This window comes from Sarcophilus harrisii, chromosome 4 (genome assembly GCF_902635505.1).
Source record: "Sarcophilus harrisii chromosome 4, mSarHar1.11, whole genome shotgun sequence".
Lineage (NCBI taxonomy): Eukaryota > Metazoa > Chordata > Mammalia > Dasyuromorphia > Dasyuridae > Sarcophilus > Sarcophilus harrisii.
Genome location: NC_045429.1, coordinates 60418834 through 60445548, shown reverse-complemented (window position 1 = coordinate 60445548; position 26715 = coordinate 60418834). Strand labels below are relative to the sequence as shown.

Sequence of the window (26715 nt, the reverse complement as noted above, 5' to 3'; positions counted from 1 at the left end):
AAGCCCATAGCTTCCTAAGGGGAAAAAAGGCCCTACTAAAATATCAAACATCAGTCCCCACGGTTAAGAAAGTCTGTTTCCCACCTACTAACCTTCCACTGGGTTGTAATATGAGAACATGAAACCCCTCCTGACCACCTTTCTCCACTATCAACTCCCACCATGTTTCTCAGTTCTTCAGGAAATAACTTTGAATTTCAAGACACCCCCTTGAAGATGCCTATTTCTACCCACTGGAACTCTTTTTCTAGTTCTTCTGCTGTAATACAGGATCCATATTTCCCTATTTTCATGTTAATCTCCAATTCCAATACTTTTCCTTTTGGTTAGATTCTTTTTCTTTCCTATCTCTCCCTGACAAGCAAAGGAGAGATGGGAATTCTCTTTCAGCAGTGTGCTCTGGTCTGTTTTCAATGAATAGTTGGCTGGTTTCCTTCTCCATTGGGCTCCTCCACTGGACAACAGAGGATCAAGGCTTAGAGAGAAGGAGTCGTTCCAACCAAAGATGTGAGCAGGGGAGCTTGACCACAGCTGCTTAAGCTATGGGCAGATGTTCTAGGAGGCAGGACTACATCAGAAAAAACTTCTGAAGTGCCTTAGTTTGCTAGAATAAACTGACAGTCTGTGAGAGATCTATTCAGGAGGCAGCTTAGCATGGAAGAGAATATGGCCCTTCTTCCAGATGAGTAATAAGGACCTACCATTCTCAGCCTAAGACTATGAATAGCAAAAACATGGAAACAAAGTGGGTGGCCCTCAAGCGGGTAATGACTGAACTTATCATGGCACATTAAGAAATGGTGGTTTTGAGAAAAACATGAAAAGACATAAATTTATAAAGGGTGAAAGAGGTAGATCCAGCAAAATTACATAATATTCTAAATGCAAATGAAAACATCAAAAATTAGTTGAATTCAAATTAAATGCCAGGCCCAATATTGATTCCATAGCCTAAAGATGAAACACACCTTCCTGCTCTCAATGCTGAGTCACCCAGGAAATGACTACTGATGATAATTGTTCTAGGTAGAGTTACTATTTTGCTTTGTTATAAAGGATAGTGAGGAGGGGGAAGGGAAGAAAAGTTAGTATTATATTTACATAAAGAACAAAAAGCATCAATTAAACTCATTTAAAATGACCATGCAAGGAATTAAAGTCTGGAAGTTTTTAAGTTCTCTTAAGGTCTTTTAGTTGGCTTTCATTTGTTTATTCGTCAAACCTTTCACAGATCATGAGGCTATAGATGGATAAGATCTCCTGGTCCATTAAGTCACTGGTGTCAAACTCAAATAGACATAGAGGGTTGTGAGGGTAGGGATTGTATGTAGTGGAAGGAAGGAAGGAGGGGCACATAAGGATCTTTGCAAGCTACATATTGACTTTTAAAATGCAATGCTGTCTTTATCTTATTGTAATTTTGTTAAATATTTCCCAATTACATTTTAATCTGGTTCAGCTCTATTCCCATAGGTTACTTTTTTTGACACTTATACTTTAGGCCATACAGAGCTTTTTCAAGGTGCTAAAGAAGTGCTTTGAAGCTACTGAATATTGAATATTACATTAAAATTCAAAAAAAATTTTGAAACTGTTTTGTGGCCAGGCTCTCGTTACTGACATTTTTATTACCATCTAGCCATCTGGAATCTTCTGTGCTTTCTAACAAACCCAGCCATAGTTGTCTGCTCATCAGAAAAAGGAAATGGTTGCAGACACAGTCAGTTCTCCTCACTTACACAATATTGATGTGTTCCCTCCTCCCAACCTCTCCCCACTATTAATAGACAGAAGAGTTGATCTTCAAATTCCTCTACTATCTGTGCGTTCCATCCATTGGCTTTTCTTTCTAGGTTGGCTACAAGTTGAGTCCCTCTGACACACCTTGAAACTCAGGATTTCCAAAGATGAGAGAATGGTTTGCTGATGTGATTATAGCCCTTTGTGGTCTGAACTGTTCCAGGACGCAGTGGAACATGTGTACAAGTTGCCTGAAAAAAAAAAAAAGAAAGAAAGAAATTAAGCTGTCATTTTGTTCCATGGAACCATATCTCATAATACCCATGGGTTTCTCAATCCCAATCAGCTCTGAGAAAATGATCTGGTCCCCAGTTGAGTGCACAGACTCTTTAAGGGGCCTCTCTAGGATGAGAAACAAAATTGGCAGAAGGGCCTAGACCGTCACAGAGCAACAATTAGCATTGTCTGTCATGAGCAGCTTTGGGTAGCTGCTGCTTATATATATATATATATATTGTAAAGACACATCCTGTTTACAGGTTACCTAGTGCTTCACCTTACAGAGTAGTCTCTTCTCATTTCTTTTATAGCTTACCCAGTTTGTGTGTGTTTGTGTTTTCTGAGTAAGTGACAGAGGTTCATGGTGAGAAGTTATATAGGATAATGAATAAAATGCTACACTTGAATCAAAATCAGATTTGTGGTTATATACTGCCTCTAATATTAGTTGAGTCATTTACTCTACAGGATTATTGCCAGGTAGCAAAGGGATAAGGATTGAGGCTGGATTTCACCGGAGATTTTCTTGGTTTTGAGAATTCTTGGGGGAGGAGAATCCCTCTAGTCATGCTGGCCAGCACCTTCTCTGCAGGTTAGTCTTCTCAAGGATGGCCACTGCTAGAGGCTGATCAAGTCTGTGCTTCTGATTCCTATCTCTGGTCCTAACAATGTGGTCCTTTGCTAAATACTAGGGATACCAAAAAAAAAAAAAAAAGAAAAAATACAATTCTTGCCCTCAAAAACCTCACAATGTAAAAAGGAAAACAACATGTAAATAACTAGGTATAGACAAGACACATAGAGTAGATAAAGGTAATTTGAGAAGGCCAAAGAGTGTTTTATATTTGATCCTGAAAGTCATTGGAAATTACTGAAGCAGAAGTGAGCAGGTGTCTCTCTCTCTGTGTGTGTGTGTGTGTGTGTGTGTGTAATACAATTAGATGTATGTTTTAAGAAAATCACATTGTTGGCAGCTGAGAGGCAGGATTGGACTGGGGAAGAGATGAAAGAGACCAGCTGAAAGTTGTCACAGTCCAGAAGAAAGGTAATGTGGGTAGAAATGACAAGATTTGGCAATAGACTAGTCAAGGATGGTACTGAGGTTGAAAGCCTGAGTAACTGGGAGTACAGTTTTTTTTTTTTTTTTTTAAGATCTGGGAGGTATTTTCATTTTTTTTCATTTTTTTATTTTAAAAGAGTGACAGAATTTATTTTTTCCACTATATGCATACTTTTATATTATTATCATATAATATGTATATTTATATCATTATTTTGCTGCTCAAGAAAAATCAGATCAAAGAGGGAAAAAATGAGAAAGAAAATAAGATGCAAGCAAACGACAACAAAAAGAATGAAAATGTTATGTTGTGAACTACACTCAGTTCCCACACTCCTCTCTCTGGGAGCAGACCTTCATCACAAGATCATTGGAACTAGTCTGAATCATCTCATTGTTGAGAAGAGTCATGTACAATGGCACTCGAGAACAAAAGTTCAAAATAGGGAGGGCTTGGTATGTGGGGGAGAGAAAAAGCATTTGTTTTTTGAACATCTTGACAGCAAAGGTGCTTGCCCACAAGTCATCCTCCAATTTGAGATGTCCAAGATACAATGGAAGAGGTATCAGCATATATCATCCTACAAAACATTTATAAATCCTAGTATAGGTGATAGAACAGACTAACCTGTAGGCACAGTAGAGAGAGTGCCATGAGGGAACGTTGAAATATTCCATCCTGTAAGCAACAAAAAGCAAAGATTACACCTTCTACCTTTTGCATAGAGATCATGGCAGAATATAGAGATCTCGGAATCACAGAGATGGTAACCACATAGAAATGATCACTGAATCCATGAGAGCTAATGAGGTCATCAAGCAAGACAGCATAGAAGGAAAATAGAAAAGGACAGACCTTGGGGGAAATCAATGGGTATGACCCAGAGGAAGATCCAAAAAAAGAGACTGAGGATGGAGTCAGATAGGAAAAAAATCAGGAGAAAGAGGTGGCCGGAAAACCTAGAGAAGAGAAGGTATTTAGAAGGAGGTGAGCAACAGTGTCAAATGTTGCATAGAAATCAAGGATACTTTGTTGATAACTTTGTAGGGGGTGGTGTCAATTGATACTGAAGCCAGATTGCAAAAGGTGATTGAAAAGAAAAGAGCGGCACCAGTTACAGAAAGAGCTCTTAAGGAATTGATAGCTGCAAAGTAGCAGAGACATAGCATGATAGGTAATAAGAAGGGTTGGAATATGAGTTTTTATGGAGGCGGAAGACTTGGTTTAACTTGAGAGGAGCAGGAAAGAAACCAGTAGATGGGAAGACACTGAAAAGAGTATGGGGATGAGAGTGGAGGTAATCTGATGGAGAAGCTGGGAGCTGATGAGATCACCGGCACAGGTAGGGTGGCTAATCCTTGACAAGGAGAAGGGCTGTTCATCTGAGACCAGAGGCAAAGGCAGTCAGTACTGACTGTATCTTTCACAAAGTAAGTATCTTTCCACTTCCAGAGTTCTCTTAATCACCATTATATTCTTCTTTGAAAGTTTGTGCTACCCAAATTTATCACACAATCAAGATCCTGGTGGCCATTAGCTATCAGAACCAACAACTTTCATGTTCCTTCTTCATTGTCAGTGCCAGCCTCATAGTCTTTCCACAATTCCTTCCCCCAAACTACTAGACTTCAGTAAGTAGAGTTTTCTCAAATACCCTGATTTTATAGTTATATTCCATCTACTCAATTCTCATGACCAAATCTTTTGCTCCACACCAGCCACAGATAAATGGTCCCACACTCTTGCACATTCATCTTTACCTCAGCCATTTTCTACCCTGTCATGAGTGTATTTCTGAATAAGTCCATGAACAGCAAGAGTCTGGACTAGGTATTACTTGAGACCTGCTCTCTGTTAGGAATAGCCATTCAAACTATTGGCTTACCATCTCCCTTAACAATTTTTGAAAGACATCCTTGGGATAAATTTAGAATAATCTTGATGGAGAATGCATGCGACAGGAATAAAGCATTACAATTATGTTATTTACAATTCTGTTTTGACAGATACCTTCCTATTGATAATTTCTGTTATTTACAACTCTGCTTTGACAAATACCTTGCTATTGATAATTTCTGTTACTAATGATCCTCTTATGATAAATATCTTGTTATTGCTAATTAAGGTGAATAGAAATGTCAAAGTACAGTATATGCATTAACCTTGGAAGGTAATTGTTGCTAATGTAACACAAATTTAAAGAGTATATAAACCCTGGCGCTCAGACTAATAAATGGATATTGCAAAGTATATCTTCCTCATGGTCTCAGATATTCATTCACGGTCTCGGTATTCACTGGAGCTGGACTCCAACAGATGGTCTCTTGAACAGGGACTTGAATGTCCTGGCAGGAGTGCCCTCTTGGTGGGCTCAACAATTAAGGTAAGAGGGGAAAGTAATTTACATGAGAAGATAAACTAAGCAAGAGATGATCACCAAAAGTAATTTATCACCAGGCTAACTCGAAAAATAAGATATAAGATATCACATATAAGATAAAATATAAGTTATAAGATATTAGCTATCAGATAAAAATGGGAGATACAGAATGCAAGATCAGATACAAGATATCAGATATCATATAAATTATAAGATATAAAAATATAAAGTATAAGAAAATTTATAACATTAATCCTTGTCCAGCTGATATCAATTTTGTACGCAAATTGAATCAGAATAGGGTGAAATCAATCAGGTAGCAGGGACAGAGAATATTATCTGAAAGTATTCTCCAAACTGCTTTGACACCTTTAGATTGGTACTCAGTAGCAAAAACCACCTCAGAAGGAGGAGACTATTTGATATGATATACAGTGTTTTTTGAGTATGAGTAAAAGTACCAGGAAAAATTGATAAAGGAACATCTTACACAAAAATCAGGGAAGGACCTGGTGAGACTTTTGCTAACTTTGTCAATCGCTTAATGATGGCAATCCAGTCTTCAATCAGCATGGGGAGGCAGCTTATATTTTATTGAAACAACTTGCCTTTGAAAATGCTAATATTGATTGTAAGAAAGTATTAACTGGGGAAAAACCAAAACTGTCTTTACAAGACATGATTCAAAGATGTCAGAATATTGGGACATCTACTTTTTGAGCTGCAGTAAAGATGGCTATGCTAAATCAGGCTAAATCTCAATCTCAGAATTTTTCAAATTCTTGTGGATGCCAATTGTGGACAACTGGCTCACATAAGAAAAAATTGCATTATTCAAAAGATTGCACTTCCAAAATGCAGAAAGGACAGATATTGGGCTTGTGAATATCACTCAGAATGATAGGGAAGGTAGTTTGATATCAGGAAACCATTCAATGGGAGCTGCACTTTCCCTTATTGAAAAACAGTACCTTTAAGTGACATGGTCAGTACAACATTCAATGCTTGCTATCCTGGGAAGTGCTGGTCTTGATTTGTCCCCCTCAGTGTCACACTGAATTACTGCTAATATGGAATATGTTCTCTCCCTGCTGGAGACCCACTCAGATAGGTCCTCTTTCTTCTGGTAGTCTGGGTCTCATTTTAGGATACAGTTCAAAGGCATTGTTAGGGTTTAAGGTATACCTGGAGTAGTAGATTCTTTTTTTTTTTCTTTTGGAGAAAATATGTATTCTTTGCTATGTCACTCCTCACAATTTTTAAAAAATAAAAGGTGTGTGATACAGTGGATAGAGCATCAGTCCTGAAGTCAGGAGAACCTGAATTCAAATCTGATCTCAGACATTTAACACTTCTTAGCTAGGAAGTGTGACCCTGGGGAAGTCATTTAACCCCAATTGCCTCAGCAAAAAAAAAGAAAAAAGGGGGGGAAGGGATAGCACATTTATTAATAATACTTTACAAAAAATAGGAAAAGCATAAATATTACAATAAATTAAAATTTTGGGGGTACTAAAGATTTTGGAGGTACAGGAAAAGAAGTATTCTGGATGTAATCTATCACTAATTCTAGGCCAATTTTAAAATAGAAATTAGAAAGGATAATTTAGTTATCTTAAATGGTTATCAGAAGTTGTTGAGGGATACTGATTGGATAAAACTGTATTTGAATTTGGGAAACTGACAAAATTATTCATAATTTTAAGAGGAGATTCTAACCCTAATTCAAAAAGAAGTTTGAGGATCAGTTACAAGTAGATAGAAAATATGTTGTTTATGTGGTTAGCATATAAAATAAAATATAAAATATAAAATATAAAATATAAAATAAAATATAAAATAAAAACTGTCCCAGCCCTGGACACCCTGCTAGTTAAGTGAGATTTTTTTAATATTGTTTCTATTGTTTAAAAGAATGGCTTATGTTTGCACAATGTTAATAACTGAAAAGTTTTTATTTTTCAAATTTATGGTCTTTGGCAAAGCTGGAACACTTCTTCCATATCATTTTTGTCTGTTTCTGTGTTTCTGCACAGAATGTCTGTGTCATATTTATTCTGTGAGCTAGATTTTGTTACTGGAAAGATTTCTTAACATCCTTAATTCTCATTTTAAAAAAGGAAATAGCCTAACTTTTTTCCTGTGGACCCCAGTTGTGGCCAAAATGGGGGCTGCAGAAAACAAGTTAGCTAATCAAAATTATAGAGCTATGAAAATGACAACAGATTCTTATGGTTTTGAGAAAAATTGGGAACTAGTCAAAACAATTAGGAAGATAGCAACTTTTTGTTAACCCCTCCTTGACCTTGTTTGGAGTCTTCTTCTATTCTATTGGGAAAGCACCCAAATGGGCTTAAGGATGAACCCTCTCTACAATCCTGATCATTCAGCTGCTCTGCTCCCCAGAGTCCTGAATGTATATCAATTGTAAGGATTGCTAACGAGATGGTTATAGCCCAAATCTCTCTGTTTGTTAACTTCTCTCATTTCAGATCAGATTAAGAAAAAAAATGTTAAAGTATTGTAAGGAAAGTAGCAACAGCCACAAAGACTCCATACAACCTTGCCCAAACACCTCCTCAACTCAGCTTGGGGGAATGGAGGTCAGGATCCATGGTCAGCATTCCCTAAGGCCTGGCACCTGAAACCACCATCAAAGGGAGATCCCGGCCCCAGTTACTCTAGCCTTCATCAGGTTTTGTCCAGAAACTGTTTGGGAAGACTCTGGGTGCCCCTGGCAGCACCCAGCATAGAGTGTGAGATAAGAAAGCCAGTCAGCCTCTGTTTTCTGGTAAACCCACCATTTGCTTTGTTACAGAAATGTATTAGTTAAGTAATTTATGGCAAATTATTTTATCTCTGCCCAGTTTTCTGATTTGAAGAGATAACTAATAATGATTGTTGTGAAGATTACATGATTGCAAAGTGCTTAACATAAAGCAAATGCTATATGAATGTAAACTGCTTTATTGGATAAAATTGCTTCATATTTGATAACTTTATGGGGTTTTAGATGTGACCAACATGCAATGCCAATGTTGAGAGAAATATTTTTTGGGTGTGTGCAAATTAAATCAAGCAAATTCAACTAAATGAAGTCCTCATCAGGCCTAGGAGGAAAATGCATAGAATAATCTCTTTCTCTTTCTTCCTTCTTCTCTGACTGGAAGAAGGGGTAAGAGGGAAAGAAAAATATACATAATTCTGTGAAGTTTATTATTTGAGATATGATAATAAAAGCAATTTTAAAGAGCTCTAATCAAAAGCCCACTAAAGGGATATGTAAATTGTAATCTATTTGCACTAAATTTAGGAAAGAAAAGCAGTTCACCACTACTTAAGAATTCTGCCAACAAAACAGCCTGTTTTTGTTATCTAGTCAGACATCTTAACTCTTTCCAGTTCACAAAAGAGAAATGATGTGTATGAATTGGAAAATATCTGAATGGCAATTCAGTTTGTCTGGAACATTTAATTGAAATTTAGGAAATCTCATGAACTAAATTTAAGTAAATTTTAAAATCTGTTCTATCTCAATTAAAAAAAAAAATTGTCTTATTTTCTCCCTAAAAGAAAAAATATTTAAGGGAATGGAAATCCTCCCTGAGAACTTCTCAGCTCAAGAGCTTGAAGACAGAATAGATTTGTCAATGAAAAGAAAGTAGAAAGTTTATTTATCCTTGCTAATCCTGTTTTATATTATTTTGTAAATATAATTTAGCGAATTAGGTATTTTCACTATCTCTAGAAAATTAAAAAGAAATTACTACTAAGACTATTTGGCTATTACTTAGGAAAATCTAAAATTGTTAACTAAGTTATTTGGAGCTATTGTCCTCATGTTAAACCTAAATCTGATACGCATGAAGGGTTTCACCTTATCAGTTCAACTTCAAGTACATTTGTACAGCACATAGCCCATAAAAACACTAAGAAGGGTTGGAGTCGGCAACAAGCTCAGCCCCTTCCCTGAGGCTTCTGTCAACTTGCCTTAATTTTTAAGTTTACCAGTTTTCTTGAAACCATCAGGGTAAGCAAGGTCATCAGCCCTGAGAAATGAACTGTTTCTATAGACCTGAGTCTATCTATAGACTTGTTTAATGATTAATTCTTTGCACCAGGATGAGTTCAAACATATAAAACAAGCTAAACAATCTCCTATTTGTGTAACTGACTCAGTTCCCCAGCTTTATCTCCTTAAATAATACACCTGATTATTCCTTAGTCTGACTATAAGATAGAATTATTATTATTGGATATCAAACTGAACTAAGGATGCTTTATTTTGTCATGTCAGGCTGGTTCCCAAAGAACCAGTTCTGATATTATAATCATATCCCTGTATTTTCCTTCTATAACAAATTTCTATAATCAGAGCAAATAGTCAACACAAGCCATGGACACAATTAAATTATATAATATCTTCTTGTTTTCAATCTGAAAATAGGTAGTCTTTATATCTTAAATAATTTGGTGATTGAGTATTTGCCGAGTCATCTATATGTTTTACATACAGATGTTTCTGTCTATATGAAATAAAGTCCTGAAAGGTTTTCAAAATAAGAACAATTAACATGATTGTAAGACCTTGCTAGTTAACTAGCAATAACGAGATATCTATCATAACAGGAACATCAGTAACAGAAATTATCAATAGCAAGGTATGTGTAAAAACAGTTATAAATAACAAATTATCAATAGCAAGGTATTTGTCAGAGTTGTAAATAGCATAGTTGTGATGCTTTGTTTCTGTCACATGCATTCTCTATCAAGTGTATAATAAATTTATCCTGAGTATTTCCTCTTTTCATAGAATATATCTTGGGAGGAGGACCTTTAAATCGGTCATCTCTGGACTCCAAGACTACACCCGCTCCTTTTATCCCATCTCCCTTTCCCCTTTTGCTCAAAGATAAGTAATTATATCAATAGTGCCTGTTGAAGTCCAGCTCTAGTGAATACCGAGAATGTGAATGAATATCTGAGGCCAAATGGAAAATATGTTTGCAATCTCCATTTATAATCTGAGTGCCAGGATTTATATACTCTTTACACTAGTGTTACATTAACAGCAGCTATCTCCAGATGATGCTATATACCTTCCAGGGTTAATGTAGATACCATTCTTTGATATTTCAATTCATCTTAACTAGCAAGGGGAAAAAAACAAGCTCTGAAAGAACATTTTATTTGAAGAATTATATACAGAGCCTCCTTCTAGCACTTCCTAGTTATGAGAAAATAGACTATTTACTTGGCCCTTCTTCTGAGGCTTGGTTCCCTCAAGAAAAAAAATAAAGTTAGAACTGGGCGTGTGACACCAGCAGAATCATTAAAAGTTTCTCTTTTTAACTACCTAATTAATTTTTCATGCTTGAAGGTCCTTAAGAAAGAAAATTTCTGGGGCAGCTAGATGGCACAATGAATAAAACACCAGCTCTGAAGTCAGGAGGACCTGAGTTCAAGTCTGGCCTCAGATACTTAATACTTTCTAGCTGTGTGACTTTGGGCAAATCACTTAACCCCAATTGCCTCAGCCAAAAAAAAAAGAAAGAATGAACGAACAATTCTTCTGTCTCATGTATAACAGACTCCTCAAAGGGTCTCCCCCATAAATGGTTCAAGCTATCCAAGGAGTTTGTGTGTGTGTGTGTGTGTGTGTGTGTGCGCGCGCGCATGCTTTCATACGGGAGGGAAATGTAGTACAAGATTAAAGAATTTTCATTTCTTCAGATTCCTTCAAGTTCTTTGTTTTTTTATTCTCATAACTATATATTTTAATAAACAGCAAAAATAATACTGTAATGGCCTATAAAAATATTTCCTTCACCTTCATCTCTTTAGTTTACTGAGAGCTCCAAGTATAGTTGTTCTATATATTTAAAAAACCCAAAGGAACTATAAGAAACACTACAAAGTATTAAATCATTCTTAATACTCAGATACTACAGGGATTAATGGCACTTTATTGAATCCTATCAGAGTACTTCAGAAAACTAAAAACAAACACCAGGTTGTTAATATAAACTTTTAAAAAGATATCTCAAAAATTGCTATTACTACCCAGAATCCCTGACTGCACTTGTGCCTCTATGTGGCAAAAAATGAACTTGCAATTCAGTAGTAAAACACTGAACAAATACTAGAAAGGTAATAGCTTCAGTATTTACTGTTTAGTTTCAACCCAGACCATCAGTTTGTCTGTAAATCACCTGATTGTATTGCTAGGGAAATATAATGTCACTAAGATTATTTTTGCTTTGACTTGGCAAAAAAGTATCGCTACAAATTTATAACTTATTAAACACCTATTTAGATTTTCTAAAAGCAAAATGTTAAGCTTATCATGAGTGTCTTTGGGTGCCTAAGAAAATTATAAACTTAGAGTGGAGAGGATCTCGGAGGACATTCATCAAGATCAACTCCTTCACTTATAATGGAACTGAAATTCAGGGAGACTGTGACCTGTCCAAGGTCACATGGTAAGGACCTCTGACTTCTGAGGCAGTGCCTATCTCAGTCATAGAAAGAGGAAAATGTGTATTCTGAGTTATATATATATATATATATATATATATATATATATATATATCTCAGTTCTATACATAATTGAGTTATGTATATACTAGAGTTTTTTTTGTTTTCACTTCTTAAAGGCTTGGTAACCAGCAATATCTTTCAACACATGTAACTAATAATTTGACATTATCAGAAAAAAAGACAAACCTAGAATTAAAATTATTTTCTCATTAAATATGTTGTTTAAAATGTACTTGGAGAAGCCAGGAGGAGGAAGATGTATACAAGGATCACACAAAATTGGAATATTAGCTTAATAATAGAAAACTTGAAATTGTTATTAAATCAAATCAACACCAAGCATTTATGTACAAGTCATATAAATGTCTAGCAGAATGAATGTTGGGAGTATATAACTTAAAAAAAAAGTTGGAGATCAATAATGAATTTATGAGTGTCTCTTAATAAAAAGAAGAAAAGCCATTAAATTAATAAAGACAAGTGTTCAGATTTATTTGGAAATTCACAGTTTCTAATGGCACTACAGCTCTGTAGTTACATAAGTCTTCTTTTCAACATGTTGAATGCTGCACTCAGATGATATTATTTTCCCACCCCTACCTCATTCTTACATTGGACCTTAATTCATTCTAATTATTAAAAAAACTCAGGCCCTCTTGCTCTGAATGGCTAAATGTGCAGACTGACCAACAAAAATTACATCACCCAAAACGTATTGGTAAACTAACACGAAAGCAGCAAAAAAAAAAAAAAAAAAAGATTTTAAATAAGTCACATTACATACAATACCCAGAAAAGGCATCAGATGGGTTTAAAAAAAAAAGGATATTACTAAAAGTGCTCAATAAGTTATAACAGCCTTACAAAGAATGTGAAGCTGTTAGACCTCAACACAGAAAGAAAATGCTTTCTCCAATTTCACTCACCATTGCACATTCATACCCCCTATGGAATAATTGTAATCCAAGTATACAATCGCTGCCAAAATTTTAAAAAAGACAAAGTATGAAAACAGACAAAAACTACACACATCCAAACATCCCGCCCTGCACATTTGTAACCAATCCTAAAGCAAACACATTATGGAAGCTTTCATTCAGACTTGACCATTTAGATAGACCAGGTTTGGCAAACTAATTGGCATGACTGTTTATATTTGGACTTTGCATCAATAATATAATTTTACACTATTACTGGTCATAAGTTTGGTCTTTTCCTTTGCCAAACCTACTTCTCCAAATTTTGTATGTTTCAAAGGATTGGTATTCATGGTGAACAATCAGAATTCAAGTGTAGCCAATAAGTAACCACAATGGTAGTTATATACACACTTAAGGTGAATTTATAAAAAAAAAAAAAAAAAAAAAAAAAGTTTGGGAATAATGGTCATCTGCAAGGTCCTAGGTGGTCCACTTTATGTTTATATCATTCAATTCCCAAAGATAAATGAATTCATTCTAAATAGAGGATGAAAACACCATTAACAGCATCACAATCCCCCTCAGAGGACAGACTTTCTGGCCCTGCAAATCTTTTATATTTCTGGGTGAGTTTGCTACACAAGAGGTATTCTAGGCAAGTCACATCTGATCCTCACTGCCTGATATACATGTACAGGCTGAGCTTCAGGCACAAGCCACTTGTAGAGCAATGTAGTGTTTACAGCTTCAAAAAGCTTATGTTACCAAAGAAATCAGATGACAGAAACAAGTTTCTCTTTCTCTCTCATCTTCCAGTGGCGTTATAAATAGACACAAGGCACATAAATATGGGAAGGTGCAAGAAATAGGAACAAAGCTGAAGGAAGAGCATTAGGCTTTCATTCCTATTCTACCCAGGGAACTGGGTTTCCAAATTACCTTTGCCCCAGAAATTAATCTATGAAAAAACATCTTTATAAAATATCTCCCATTGTCCAGGTAGGAAGTGATCAGCCTTGTAAAACTGCAGCTCATTAACCAAGATTGACACAATCCCATCTACTTAAAAAGGCAGAAATCATAATTTCTGAATACTTTTCCCATTAGTTTTTAATGCCTCCCTAACCCACCCCCCAACCCCTTCAAATACCACAGACTTCTTCAGTGAACAACAAAAGTCTCCAGTATGAAAAATTCAGCGAGTTTTTAGATGTGTCCTGAAACTGCTGTGACACCAAATGTTCCCACCGTGATCTCTTTGTTTCCTTTGATGAAGTCATGCAGGCTCGGCATCGAACCTGACTTAGTCTGAATTAGAGTTTTTATCAACTTTCCTTGGTCTTGAACTCTCGATCGCCTTCGTTTTAAAGCCCTCTTCTCAGTTTTTGTTTTTTGAGTCTGTCCATTACACAAACTTGTGCAAGCTGAAATGCCACAGAAATAGGATTCCTCAGACTGTGAGGAGGTTTCTGAGCTTCCTTCAGATGGAGGACCCTTATAAGAAGAATGATAAACCTCTCCCATATTAGAGAAATCTCTCTGGTTCGTAAAGGGCTTCTTTGCTTTAATGTCTCCATTGGCTATAGGATGTGATGTATCAGCTGGTTTAACAGTCTCAATTTTTTCAGTTTTATATTTGCAGCGTTTTTTCTAAAACAAACACACAAAAGAAATCTGCGATTAGAATTTCAAAAATTAGGCAGTTATTTATCAGGAAGAAATGAATCATTGTAGAATAAGTGTCATCTTTGAGTGTCTAGCACACAGCAAAGATTCAATAAATAATAAACAATTAGAAAAGAATACATACATACTTTTAACTATAATTAATATCCTTTTGAACTTTGTTGAACAAAAATCAATTGAACTTTAACTTCTTCTGAACTTTTTTTGAACACTAATCTTGTGAAAACAACAGATTTTTAAATATGTTGCTACCTCTGACAAAGATAACTACTATTAATTAAGATTAAGGTAACCACACTAATAATATTAAATCTTATAATCTATCTATACAACTAAGAACACACTGACTCTATTCCTTATCTACCACCTCATAATACCCCAAATGCACTGCATAAATGCAAAATTACCTTTTTTTCCGGTGAGAACTTGAGTGGTTCCACGATGTATAAATCATCTGGGTCTACTATACAAAGAAAAAAATGGCATAAATAAAAATGAGTCAATTGAGTTGCAATTAATCTAATCTTATACAACTAGAATTATATTAAGATTAACTTTGATATATTAAGATCTTTAGCAATCAAATTACAGTTAAAAATAAATATTTGTAATAACATAAAAAGCTGTTAATATAAACACACAATCACTAAAGAAAAGCTTCAAATAAGGCTTCCAATTCAATCAAGGCATTTTTCAAAATTTGAAGCTCAATATGCACAAATACTGTGACACAAGGAAGCACTGAAAGCACACCATCTTATTCAGGTTTTGAGAGTCAAAGACATTGCTCAAAGTAACTTTTCTATGAAAACTTGCCAATTTCACAGCTAAAAGTTTGGAAGTTAAACTTTTTTTTTTTTTTCAAATTAAAACTTTTTTTATTTTCAAAACAAATACACGGATAATTTTCAACATTTACTCTTAGGAAATCTTTTGTTCTAAATTTTTTTCCCTCCTTTCCCTCCACTCTCCCTCCCTGGACAGCAAGTAATCTAATATATGTTAAACATATACAATCTGAAGGAACTTTAAAAGGTCCAAGGTTCCCAACTAATTTAGGAATCCCCTTCAAGCATCCTATCAGGTTTTCTAGTTTCTGCTTGATAATAACAACAATGATAATTACTGTAAAACTAATGCTGGTGCTTTTAACTTTACAGTGCTTTAAATAATATTGTTTCATTTTATCTTCACAACACTACTGGAAAGTAGTTACTAATATCTCTGTTGTACAGATAAGGAAACTGAAGCAAACAGAAGTTAAGTGATTTGTCTATGGTGGTCTTGAAGTAAGGGTATGAGGCAGAATTTGAACTTAGGCCTTCTTGACCAAATTCAATATTCTATTTGCTGTGCCATCTAGATGGCTTGTGCCATACCTCTTTGCCCTGATTAAATATTTGTGAGATAAAGGAAAGCCCTTTCCTGTTATAAAATAGTTATAATTCTTTGGAAGTTTTACTTTACACTCACATCTACTCTTTCTTCCCTGTAACTTCCATCCAATAGTTTCAGAATAATTCAAACTTTGGGAAAAGTTTATCATTCCCATCCTATCCACACTGGGTCTAAAAATCAGATATGACTTTTTGTTGCAAACACAATCTTCCAATTTTATTATCAGTTGCCATATATCACTATAAAGGTGAATAAATTTCATTTTTTCCCACTTGCTTCTGAAATTAAAGCAAAACAAAGTCAATTTCTAAGTTCAGATGGGCAAGCAGGAATGTTTTAACATTCATAAGTATTGTGATCTGTACATATTGTGATCTGTAAGAAGGTACCAAAAATACACAAAACAAAGATTATCCCATACTTAATTACATATTCAGCTTAGTAAAATTTAAAAAGAAATCTTTAATTGTTTTAAGCCCAGAAAAGACATATTAATTTTACTTCTATTTTGGCAAATGTTATTTTCTACAGAATCACAAAAAATCTTAAAATATTAAAGTAATATTAAATTTCTTCACATGTTCTGTTGGAGCATAACTAAGCCATTACATACATCTAAATACGAATACAAAAATTAAATTCTATCCTATGACTGACTTTTGCCCTGTTGTTTCTCAGTCTGAAGATTGCCCAGTAGACTCCTGACTTAGTGAAATCCCTTTTGACTCTCTGCTCTGGAAGCTGAAGAAAAGAAAGAAACTGCTCTATTCATTATAAAAAAGTAGACATTTGCTAAATTACTATTTAGGCTTTATTAAAAATAACCACAAATGTTAAACAAAGAAGATATAGCATAAATGTCCATTCTCTCAGATTTTTTCCCACTAAAGAAAATTATATTTTATGGTCTGGCAAAAGTTAATTTAGTTGGGTATTACCTAAGCTATGTGCACATGCTAAGAGAATGGATTTGGAACATGACTATAACTAATAACCATTTTCTTATATAATCTTAAGGACATGAAAAGCAGCAATGAAAAGGTACAGGACTCACTTAGATTTGTGATATCATGCAAATAACAGACTTTTGGATTGGAAGGAACCACTGAGATGATGTAGTTTAGCCCAATAAATTTATAAATGAGGAAAATATGAGGCTCCAGTAGGTTAAATGGCTTGTCAATGTCAGTTGGCCAGTTAAATGAGAGACACAACTAGAACCTAGGTATATTTAAGTATATTGCAAGTATATCTGATTATATTACCTTAAATTTGTAATATAATTTGCATATATTTCAGGAATATTTAATCTTTGTATTTTTAATATGTAATTGGAAAAAATAAAATACCACTTGTATTGAAAAAAACCCAACAAAATTACATTTAATGAAATCAAACTTGCCCATCTACAATGAAGTACATGTGAAAAGCTGCTAAAAGAGGACACCTATTGGTGAAACAGTAAACTTGATGCAATCTCTTGACATGGGACAAAAATCAAGGAAGATAAGCTAAGCTATAAAAATGATATGGAAGTGATACAACATAATTAGAAACGAATTTAATGTCTAAGAATTCTTTTTATTTTAGAAATAATTATCTTACCACATAAGTAACGTATTTCATAAAACTTTTCTATTTACCACATACATACAAACTTATTTACACAAAGCCTACCTTCTTTGCCAGCTAATTGAAGAGATTTAGATCTCATAAGGGGAAATGAGGTTCTTCTTTTTAAGTTCAAATCATCATAAGAGGAGAAACACCTAAAGAGTTTTAAAAATCATTAGCATGTACAAAAGAAAATCACAAATAATCCTCAGAAATATTTGAACTAAATAGTAGTTAATAAAAACTCTACAGAAATTACATGAAGATAATGTCACATGAACAGAATACATTTAAGTTTTTAAAAAAGTATCTAATTATCTTTTCCTTGATTAACTCTTTTAAAAATTAATCAATCCATAAGCATTTACAATGTGCCTAACATTGTTCTATGTGCTAGGGATATAAGCACAAAAAATGAAACAATCCCTTCTTGCAATTAACATATTCTATTAAGGGAGACAAGCACATACAAAAATATAAATAGTACAAATATAGTTTTATCTGCATGCACACACACAGAGTAATAGTTTAGGAGACAGTAGGTAGGGGAAAATCAAAAAAGATTTTATGCTGAAGACGGCCTGAGTTCCATTTTAAAGAAAGAGAGGGACTCTGAAGCAGACATTAAGAAGGAAGTGAAATCATGGAATGAGGTATGGGCCCCTGGAAAGAAGACAGGAGATGAACTGTCATGAGTGAAAAACAAAGTGTGCATTATGTACGTATGGACTACAAGAGAGATGATGAGGGTTCAAATAAAGGGGGTAGCTGTGTGAACAGAGAGAAAAGGATGGATATTAGAGATGCTGTAAGGTGAAAATGCCAATATTTGGTGATTAGTCATATGCTCAATGAGGCTGAGTAAGGAGAATTCAGGTTACAAATCTGAGACCCTGTGAGGATGGCAATATGTAGATAGAATAAGGAATCTAGAAGAGTAGACTCTGTGAGGAAGATGACAAATTCAATTTAATCACCTCAAGTTTAAAATATCAGTAGGACATTCTATCTTGAAACAGGCAATTCATGGGCCAAGATTGAAGCTTAAGGGAGAATGAACATAGAAATATGGAAGTCATCCATTCAGATGAAATATTTAAATTTAACTTAATATTTAAATTCATGGGAGATGATAAAGGTACTAAAAGAGAATTTTCTTTTTTCCTAAGAAGAGGGTCCAGGACTGTATTATTGGGAACACTGCAATTGGGGAGTGGAATGAAGACAGTGAGCCTGCAAAGAGCCAGCAAAGATTATCAGAGAAGGAGCTAAAATAGGAGACCAACTAGAAAAGGGGAGTGTGATGAAACACAGAAATTAAAAATTATTTAAGAGAAAAGATTATCAAAGACTGTAGATAGACCAAGAAAAAAAAAATCATCTGATACAACATTTTAGGAGAGAGACAGAGAGAGAAGTAATGATCTAGGGAATCAATTAGGGAGGAATAAAAGGATAGTCTTACTTCAGTAAAGGTCCCAGTGAGATTATATAACATTTGTAACTTTGTTACAAATAAAATAACTTTGTTAAGTATTCTTGTAGTATATTTGTGGGATTTCCTTCAGTTTTGTTCAGCAGCTCTAAGTAAGAGTAGAGGAGGTAGATGGTGAAAATAACTCATGACTGATGTTTGTAAAGAGGATGAGGATGACGATAAGACAATACAGCAAGGAACTCAAAAGCAGAGGCAGTTAAGAATTGAAATGACTAACTACTGGTTTGAAATTAGAGATTGTAATGGGTCAAAATTGAAATTGGAGCAGGGGTAATTACCTGAAAAAAAACTAAGGGGTGGAGGCAATGAAAATCTCTTTGAAGATGATAAATAGGTATGTAAGAAGCAAAGTATAGGGATAAGTGGATTTATAAAAATTTATGGTCAAACAGAAATCAGAATTTCTAATCGGAGAAGTCAAACACTTATGGATGGATCATGGAAACAACTAGTGTACTTCATGGGCTGAGGTACAGTGAAGGAGTAGTTCATGGGAATTAAGAAGGTAGAGAAAATAGGAGATTAAAGGATTTAAGGGGCATCTATATAAATCTTAAAATCTCCTAGTATAAGGGTAGGGTATGAGAGTAAGGTAATGAACTAGATACTGAATTCCTTAAGAAAAGAAAAATAACCTGGAGATCACTTTATTAAAGCTATATAATTTTTATTAGGTGAAAAATTTAAATTTCAAGGACTTCATAAGAAGAAAAATTATTAAGTGAAGGAAGAGAAACAATCTGATTTCCCTTCCAATACCAGAGTGGCTGGGATTGTGAAAAAATAACAATTACAATGATAAAAGATAGATGGCATTTATATAAGATTGTAAGGTTTTTAAAGTACTTTACAAATATTATTTCACTTTATTCACACAACCACCCTGGAAAGTAGGTATTATTATTTCCATTTTGAGAATAAGGAAACTGAGGCAGGTACAGGTTAAAGTCAGTATTGGTCAATTCAATTATTATATATACATAGATGATTGAAAAAGGAAAGGAAAAAAAGACTAACTTTTAGTCTTATCACCAGTGCTCTAATCAAGCAGAGGAGGCAGAATCAAAACTAAGGTAAGGTACAAGGCTATCTAAAAGTGCTGACATTGAGAATAGGACAACTGAATTTACAGGACTTCAAAAAGGATTTGGAATACCATTTTTCCCCTTCAATTTCGTTTGAATAATAAATAGGGAAGAAATAAAAATACTTAATAGGGAACCCTCCCCTAAAAAAAAAAGTAATTTCCAATAAGTCATTCAATTCATATTAGAAAGGAAATTAGAATATTGTTAAGATAGAGAAAACTGAAACCCACTAGAAGTTCTATGTCTTGCCTTCCACCACAAAGTTATTAAATGTCTGTAAACCAGGATCTGAAGCCAGGAATTATTGATTCTAAGGCCAGTGTCTGTCTTCTTTATGCATATTACTAGAGCCAAAGGGTGTTAAACAGTGCAAAATAAAAACAAAATGAGACATAAAGCCACTATACCTTTTAGGACTGGGATAATGATTATTTTTAGGAAGCTTTGAAATATAATCTCCATCAAACTGAGAAGTATTCCTACACCGCTGCATACAAAGCATTAGTCCCAAGATGACACACAAAACCAAAGAAATCACAAGATAGCTTTGTCGATCTGAAACCTGGAGAACGGTAAGTAATAAAATATATTTTATAAATCAGTCACACTAGAGGGAAAAAATATGTGTATGTGTGTGTGTGTTTGTGTGTGTGTACACACATGCACAAGTACATTTACATACACACACAGATAGTCTATTTGGGGAACAGAACAAATATTTAAAGATGATGGCAAGCACTTCTCTGAAAATCTTCTTTCCATAATATTCATTTAGTATCTCAGCACTTAACTGAACTGAAACATTTAAAAAGAACTGGTAAAATTACTTAAAATATTACATACTTGTAGTTCTCAGATGTTAAATATCTAAGTACTGACAATGTGGTCTAGTTGTAAAATATCTATATTATCTATATGTAATATAAATATAGATATATGGCTATATGTATATATATAGTATATGTATAGGTACACATACACATATTTACTTAAATGCAGTTATAATCTCCTAGTTTACAAATCATTTTGCATCCATACTACTTCATCTAAGGTTTATAGCTCCCCTCTGAGATAAGTGCTAATACTACCATCCCCATTCTAAAGAGAAGAGGAGGCTCTTAAGAGATAAGATGACTGCTTTTGGATGGAGAGAGGACTTAACCTCAAGTCTTCCAGATCCCTGTGTTTAGCACAATGCACTACACCAGAAAAACACTGTTATTAGTTTTTGAGCAGTGTTTAGAATTGTGACCAGTAGTTAAATGATAAATTATGTTTCACTGAAATTTTTGTTTCAGTGAAATTTTTTTTTTTCAGTAAAAGTAACATGTTCTTTAAATAACAAAAAAAAAAAAAAAAAAAAGAAAGGGAGGTGCATAGTTAGTGGATGTAAAACTGGCCTCTGAGTCAAGGTGCTAGGTTTGAGTCCTGCCTCTGTGACCTCAACAAGTCACTCAACCTCACAGTGCTCAGTTTACTCTGTTAGGCTGGGATCCACATTAGTGTGCTAATAGAGCAGCACCTCACAGAACTGGGGTGTTTTGGTACTGCTTTTGGCAGGGAGAGCAGGGGAAGGAGAAGAGGAAGTATTTTATTAATTTAAAAAATTATTTCATAGACTAAGCACAAAGTGCTTAGGTAAAAGACCCCAGGAATACAAAAATAAAGCAACAGCTTGCTGCCTGATAAGGACTGAGAGAAGAGCCAGAAAAGATCTGCTGGGCTTTGTAGAAGGAGCATTCTTTTTTTTTTCTCCCCAAGGGGTTGGGGGAGAGTGGGGGGAGGTGTGGGTGCAGGGAAAAGGAGGAGGAAGTTTTGAAGAGGATGGGACTGAAGCTGGTTTGTCATGGGACAGGCAGCATGTGTGAAATGCACCACAATCCAAGAACACAAGACAAGATGGGGAACACAGAGGAACCCTGGTTAGTCACAACCCAGACAGGGTGAAAGATTTTAGCTTATGATAATGCAACTGAATTCAGGTTGAACAGTGAATAAATAGGCTGACAAATGAAAAAAGGGGGAAGGGGGGAAATTAGTTTGTTGTGGAGTTGCCTAGAATTATTTGGGGACATGTCAAGTTAAAGAAATGAAATATCCTTTATTTTGGAAACCAAATGTAGTAGTGATGTTAGATTTAAATGTTCATTTGAAGTGAACACAAATTATAAAAGCTTGTTAGCTAAATATTTGCTAAGATCTGGATTATGAGAATGCAAAAAAGCTAAAAAAGAACATTCAAAATTTTTAAATACTATCTATCCAGGCTTATGATACTATTATGTTACTCATCAAATAACTGATTTCTAAAAAACAGTTGTCCGATTCTTTGACTTTCATCTTTACAACAATTTTCAGCATGGATTATCTCATCATATTAATAATTACCTCACGTTTTAAGTCTGCTACTGTTGTGGATAAATTAGAAACTAGCTGTGTCATGTTGGTCAGCTGTGCCTGCAGCAACTGGATAGCTTCAGTTTGCCGCTGATCCTGTTAAAAGGAATGGACATTTTTGTTTTGAGTTAAATTTGTGGGAATACAACTGGAATATGAATATAATATGTAAAATTAAAAACTTAACAAGTTATTAGAAATCATTTTGTGAATTGTGAATTAAAGAATTGTGGCTATAAAATAACAATAACCCCAAAAATACAAGGAAACATATACTCTGGGAAGATAATTTATTTAAAAAAAAAAATATATATATATATATATATATATCAATCGTAACTGGTCAAAGGTATAAACAATTTTCAGATGAAGAAATTCAAACCATTTCTAGTCATATGAAAAAATGCTCTAAATCTCACTACTGATTAGAGAAATGCAAATTAACACAACTCTGAGGTACTACTACACATTTATCAGATTGACTAAGATGACAAGAAAAGATAATGATTAAGATGATTAAATGTTTGAGGGGATGTAGGAAAACCGGGGCACTCATACATTGCTGTTGGGAGCGTTAATCCAACCATTCTGGAGAGCAATTTGGAATTATGCACAAAGAGTTATCAAACACCCTTTGATTCAGCAGTGTTTCTACTAGGTCTGGATCCCAAAGAAATCATAAAAATGGGAAAAGGACCCACATGTGCAGAAGTGTAGCAGCCCTTTTTATAGTGGGAAGGAACTGGAAATTGGGTGGATGCCATCAGTTGAGGAATGGTTGAATAAGTTATGGTATGAATGTTAATGGAATATTATTGTTCCATACCAACCAACCAGCATGATAATTTCAAAAAAGACTGGAGAGATTTATATGAACTGATGCTAAGTGAAATGAGTAGAACCAAGAGAACGTTGTACACAGTAACAAGAAGATCATGTAATGATCAAATGTGATGGACTTGGATTTTTTCAATAATGAGCTGATTCAGGCCAATTCCAAGACTTGTGATGGAGAGAGAGAGCCATTTGTATTTAGAAAGAGGACTATGGGGACTGAATTTTAGTCACAACATAATATTTTCACCTTTTTTGTTGTTGTTTGCTTACTTTTTATCTCCTCTTATTTTTCCCCCCCCTTTCTAATCTGATTTTTCCTGTGCAGTATGATAAATGAGGAAATATGTTTAGAAGAATTACACAGGTTTTTACCTACACTGGGTTACTTGCTGTCAAAGTGAGGAGAGTGGAGAAAAAGTAAGGAGAAAAATTTGGAACGCAAGATTTTGCTAAGGTTAATGTTGAAAACTGTCTATATATTTTAAAAATTAAATTCTTTAAATGTATTTGTTTAAAATAAAATTTAATAGCCTCTATTAAAACCTATACTTAGTCTTGTTCTTATATTTTCCAAATTCAACTAGGCAGCAGGGTGTAATATAGCTGGAAAATCTGGAGCTAGCAAAATCTGGGTTCAAGTCTTAATTTGCAATTATTAGCTATTTTGTGTCACTATCACATTCTTTCTGCCCCCGTTTCCTTACCTGTAAAGAGAGGGGGCTAGGCTTGATGGCATTGTAAGGTCCCTTTCAACTCTATTTGATCTTGTGATCTTTCATGACAATTCCTTTTCCTCTTCCTCTGATTCTCTACAAAATCTGTTCCAAACCTCTTTTCTTGAACCATCTAAATACCCTCCCCTCCCATTCCTTCTCAGCAAACCTTTCCTTATATTTAACTGGGGAAAAAAAAAGAGGCCATGAGTCATGAACTTCATCTCCTCTTCAACTTCACATTTCAAATAACCAGGATATCATTTCCCATTCTCTCCTTTGTTTCAGTTTCAGAGAATGAAAGGGCTTACTCTGCCAGCAGTAGCCCTGATGCACCTCTTATCTCCACCTTGAACTTGCCTCTTTGATCCCCCTCTCATTTGTATTTGTATTTTTAGTAAACCACAAAAATCTCAAAGACTTGAATGAATCCAGGTGAATCTCATAGTTCTTAAAAGTATTAACCCAAGTGTTCAACTTGTAATATGTGAAGGAAATGTCTAATTTTTATGTCTCCTGTGCCTAGAACTTAATAGGAATTTAATGACATATTAAATTGAACTTAGAAATGTTTAAGATTAAAAACCCTGTTCTACAGATGCTTAGTCAGAATAGATTTATATATATATAACTCTACACTTCCTTATCTGGTTTAACTGAAATAATTTTTTTATCAGTTTACTCCATTTTTAATTAAAATTGAGACAAAAAAAATGCATCAAGTTTATTAAACAGCACTAGTGGTATCCAATAATTGGGAGCGGGAGGAAATTCTATGATTATATCAAATTTTCACAGTATTCTTACTTCTAAGAGGGGAAAGATCACCGTCTTTTACTAAATGTAACTATTCTCTTTGGGTTAGGTCAAGGAAAAATTTTAGCATCCAGAAGTCACTAACTTCCAAAACTAACATGCCAATGTTGTAGAGAACTTAATATAATGGTATAATAAGCAGCATTCCCTTCAAAAATTTCAGTTAGTTTTGCTAACCACCAAATATACTGACAAAATTCATTTGCATCATTATTCTTTATATTTTTCCAAATTTTGTTCTCTCTTCTTGCTGTATTCTAAGATAGCAAATTGAAAATTTTAATTTAAAAAAAGTATAATAATTAAAAAGACCCAAACCAATTATTTTTAGTCATAAACAGTATTCAAATGCTCTTGATCAAGATTATGAAGATATTACATTGAAGGAAATTCTTAATGCTGACAGCCACATACAGTCTACCAACAACAACAAAATACACCAACATAAAATAGAAGCCTTAAACTAGCAGAAAATATAATACCTTAATGATTATTTGGAGAAGCTTATTTTTAAAAAGTATAGTAGCTAGAAAGACTATTTACCTGTTCCTCTGCTATTCGAGAAGTATTCTGAAGTTTTATTATAGTTTTATTGAAGGCCTTTTGCATTTCTTCCATCTGTTTTCGATACCTGTGAAATGAATATACTTTCAATTATTTTCCATTTTCCCCTAATTTACTTATTATTACAACAAAACCTCTACTTTGGAGAATTTTATTATTGCGTTTCAACTCCTTCATTGATTTTCTCCATCAATGATAATTCTTTGTTTTCATTAACTGATAATTTATATAACTACTTACAAACATAAAGAAAAATGGTCATGGGGGACCTACTGATATATTTAGTGATAGTGACAACATCATATTCCTTAGTGGTCTACAATTTTGTTTTGTCTGAGATTTATTTGCAGGGTATGCTGGACAGGTAATGAGAGACAAGGAAAGGAGATTTTGAAACTCAGAAGGAAACAGGTAAGAAATGGGAAAGAAGTGACTACTGGGGTCTCACTCAATATAATTTTTCTTTTTCTTGGTCTACTGAAATCCTACTCTTCTACAATGGCCCAGTTCTAGTATTACCCATAGCACAAGGTCTTATGTTATAATTGTGGTCAGAAATTATCTTTTCAACCATGGGAAGAAGGAATGTTAGTCATATCCAAAACTGAATATTCATGTATCTGTCAACATGTATGTATCAAGAATTCTGTCTGTTAGGTGCTCTGGCCACATTTTCCCCCTTGAATGGCATTTTATTTTCCTGATTACATGTAAAGATAGTTTTCAATATTCATTTTTTTCTTCCTCCCTCCCTAATCTCCCTCCTACCCAGCATAGGAAGCAATCTGATATATAGCAATCTGATATGATAAATGAGGAAATATGTTTAGAAGAATTACACAGGTTTTTACCTACACTGGGTTACTTGCTGTCAAAGTGAGGAGAGTGGAGAAAAAGTAAGGAGAAAAATTTGGAACGCAAGATATATATATATATATATACACACACACACACACACACACACACACACACACACAATCATTGTAAACATATTTCCTTATTAATCATGCTGTGAAAGAAAAATCCATACAAAAGGAAAAAACCATAGGAAAAACAAACAAACAAAAAATGGTGAAAATAGTCTCCATATTTCTCTCTCTGGATGCAGATGTCTGGCCATATAAATTAAAAAAAAAAACAACAGTGGGGAGAGAGGTGATGAAGGAATACAGCACCCAATTATT

The 26715-nt window shown here is 34.4% G+C and overlaps 1 protein-coding gene across 7 annotated transcripts in view; it reads right to left on the bottom strand.

Annotated features, from left to right (window-relative positions):
* Nucleotides 1-12462: 12462 nt before the first annotated feature.
* The window catches only part of SUCO (SUN domain containing ossification factor), a 90186-nt gene continuing 75933 nt past the window's right edge, over nucleotides 12463-26715 (bottom strand). For 3 of the 7 annotated variants that reach the window (XM_031936901.1, XM_031936902.1, XM_031936900.1), the window contains 6 exons: nucleotides 25511-25598; nucleotides 22593-22697; nucleotides 20612-20766; nucleotides 17682-17773; nucleotides 15014-15069; nucleotides 14127-14570 (listed from right to left, as the gene is read on the bottom strand). In XM_031936901.1, the coding sequence (XP_031792761.1) occupies nucleotides 14127-14570; nucleotides 15014-15069; nucleotides 17682-17773; nucleotides 20612-20766; nucleotides 22593-22697; nucleotides 25511-25598 (940 nt within the window). Of the gene's footprint in view, nucleotides 14571-15013; nucleotides 15070-16661; nucleotides 16764-17681; nucleotides 17774-20611; nucleotides 20767-22592; nucleotides 22698-25510; nucleotides 25599-26715 lie in introns of those variants that run through there. The other 4 variants (XM_031936905.1, XM_031936899.1, XM_031936903.1 and 1 more) reach the window with 4 other exon arrangements.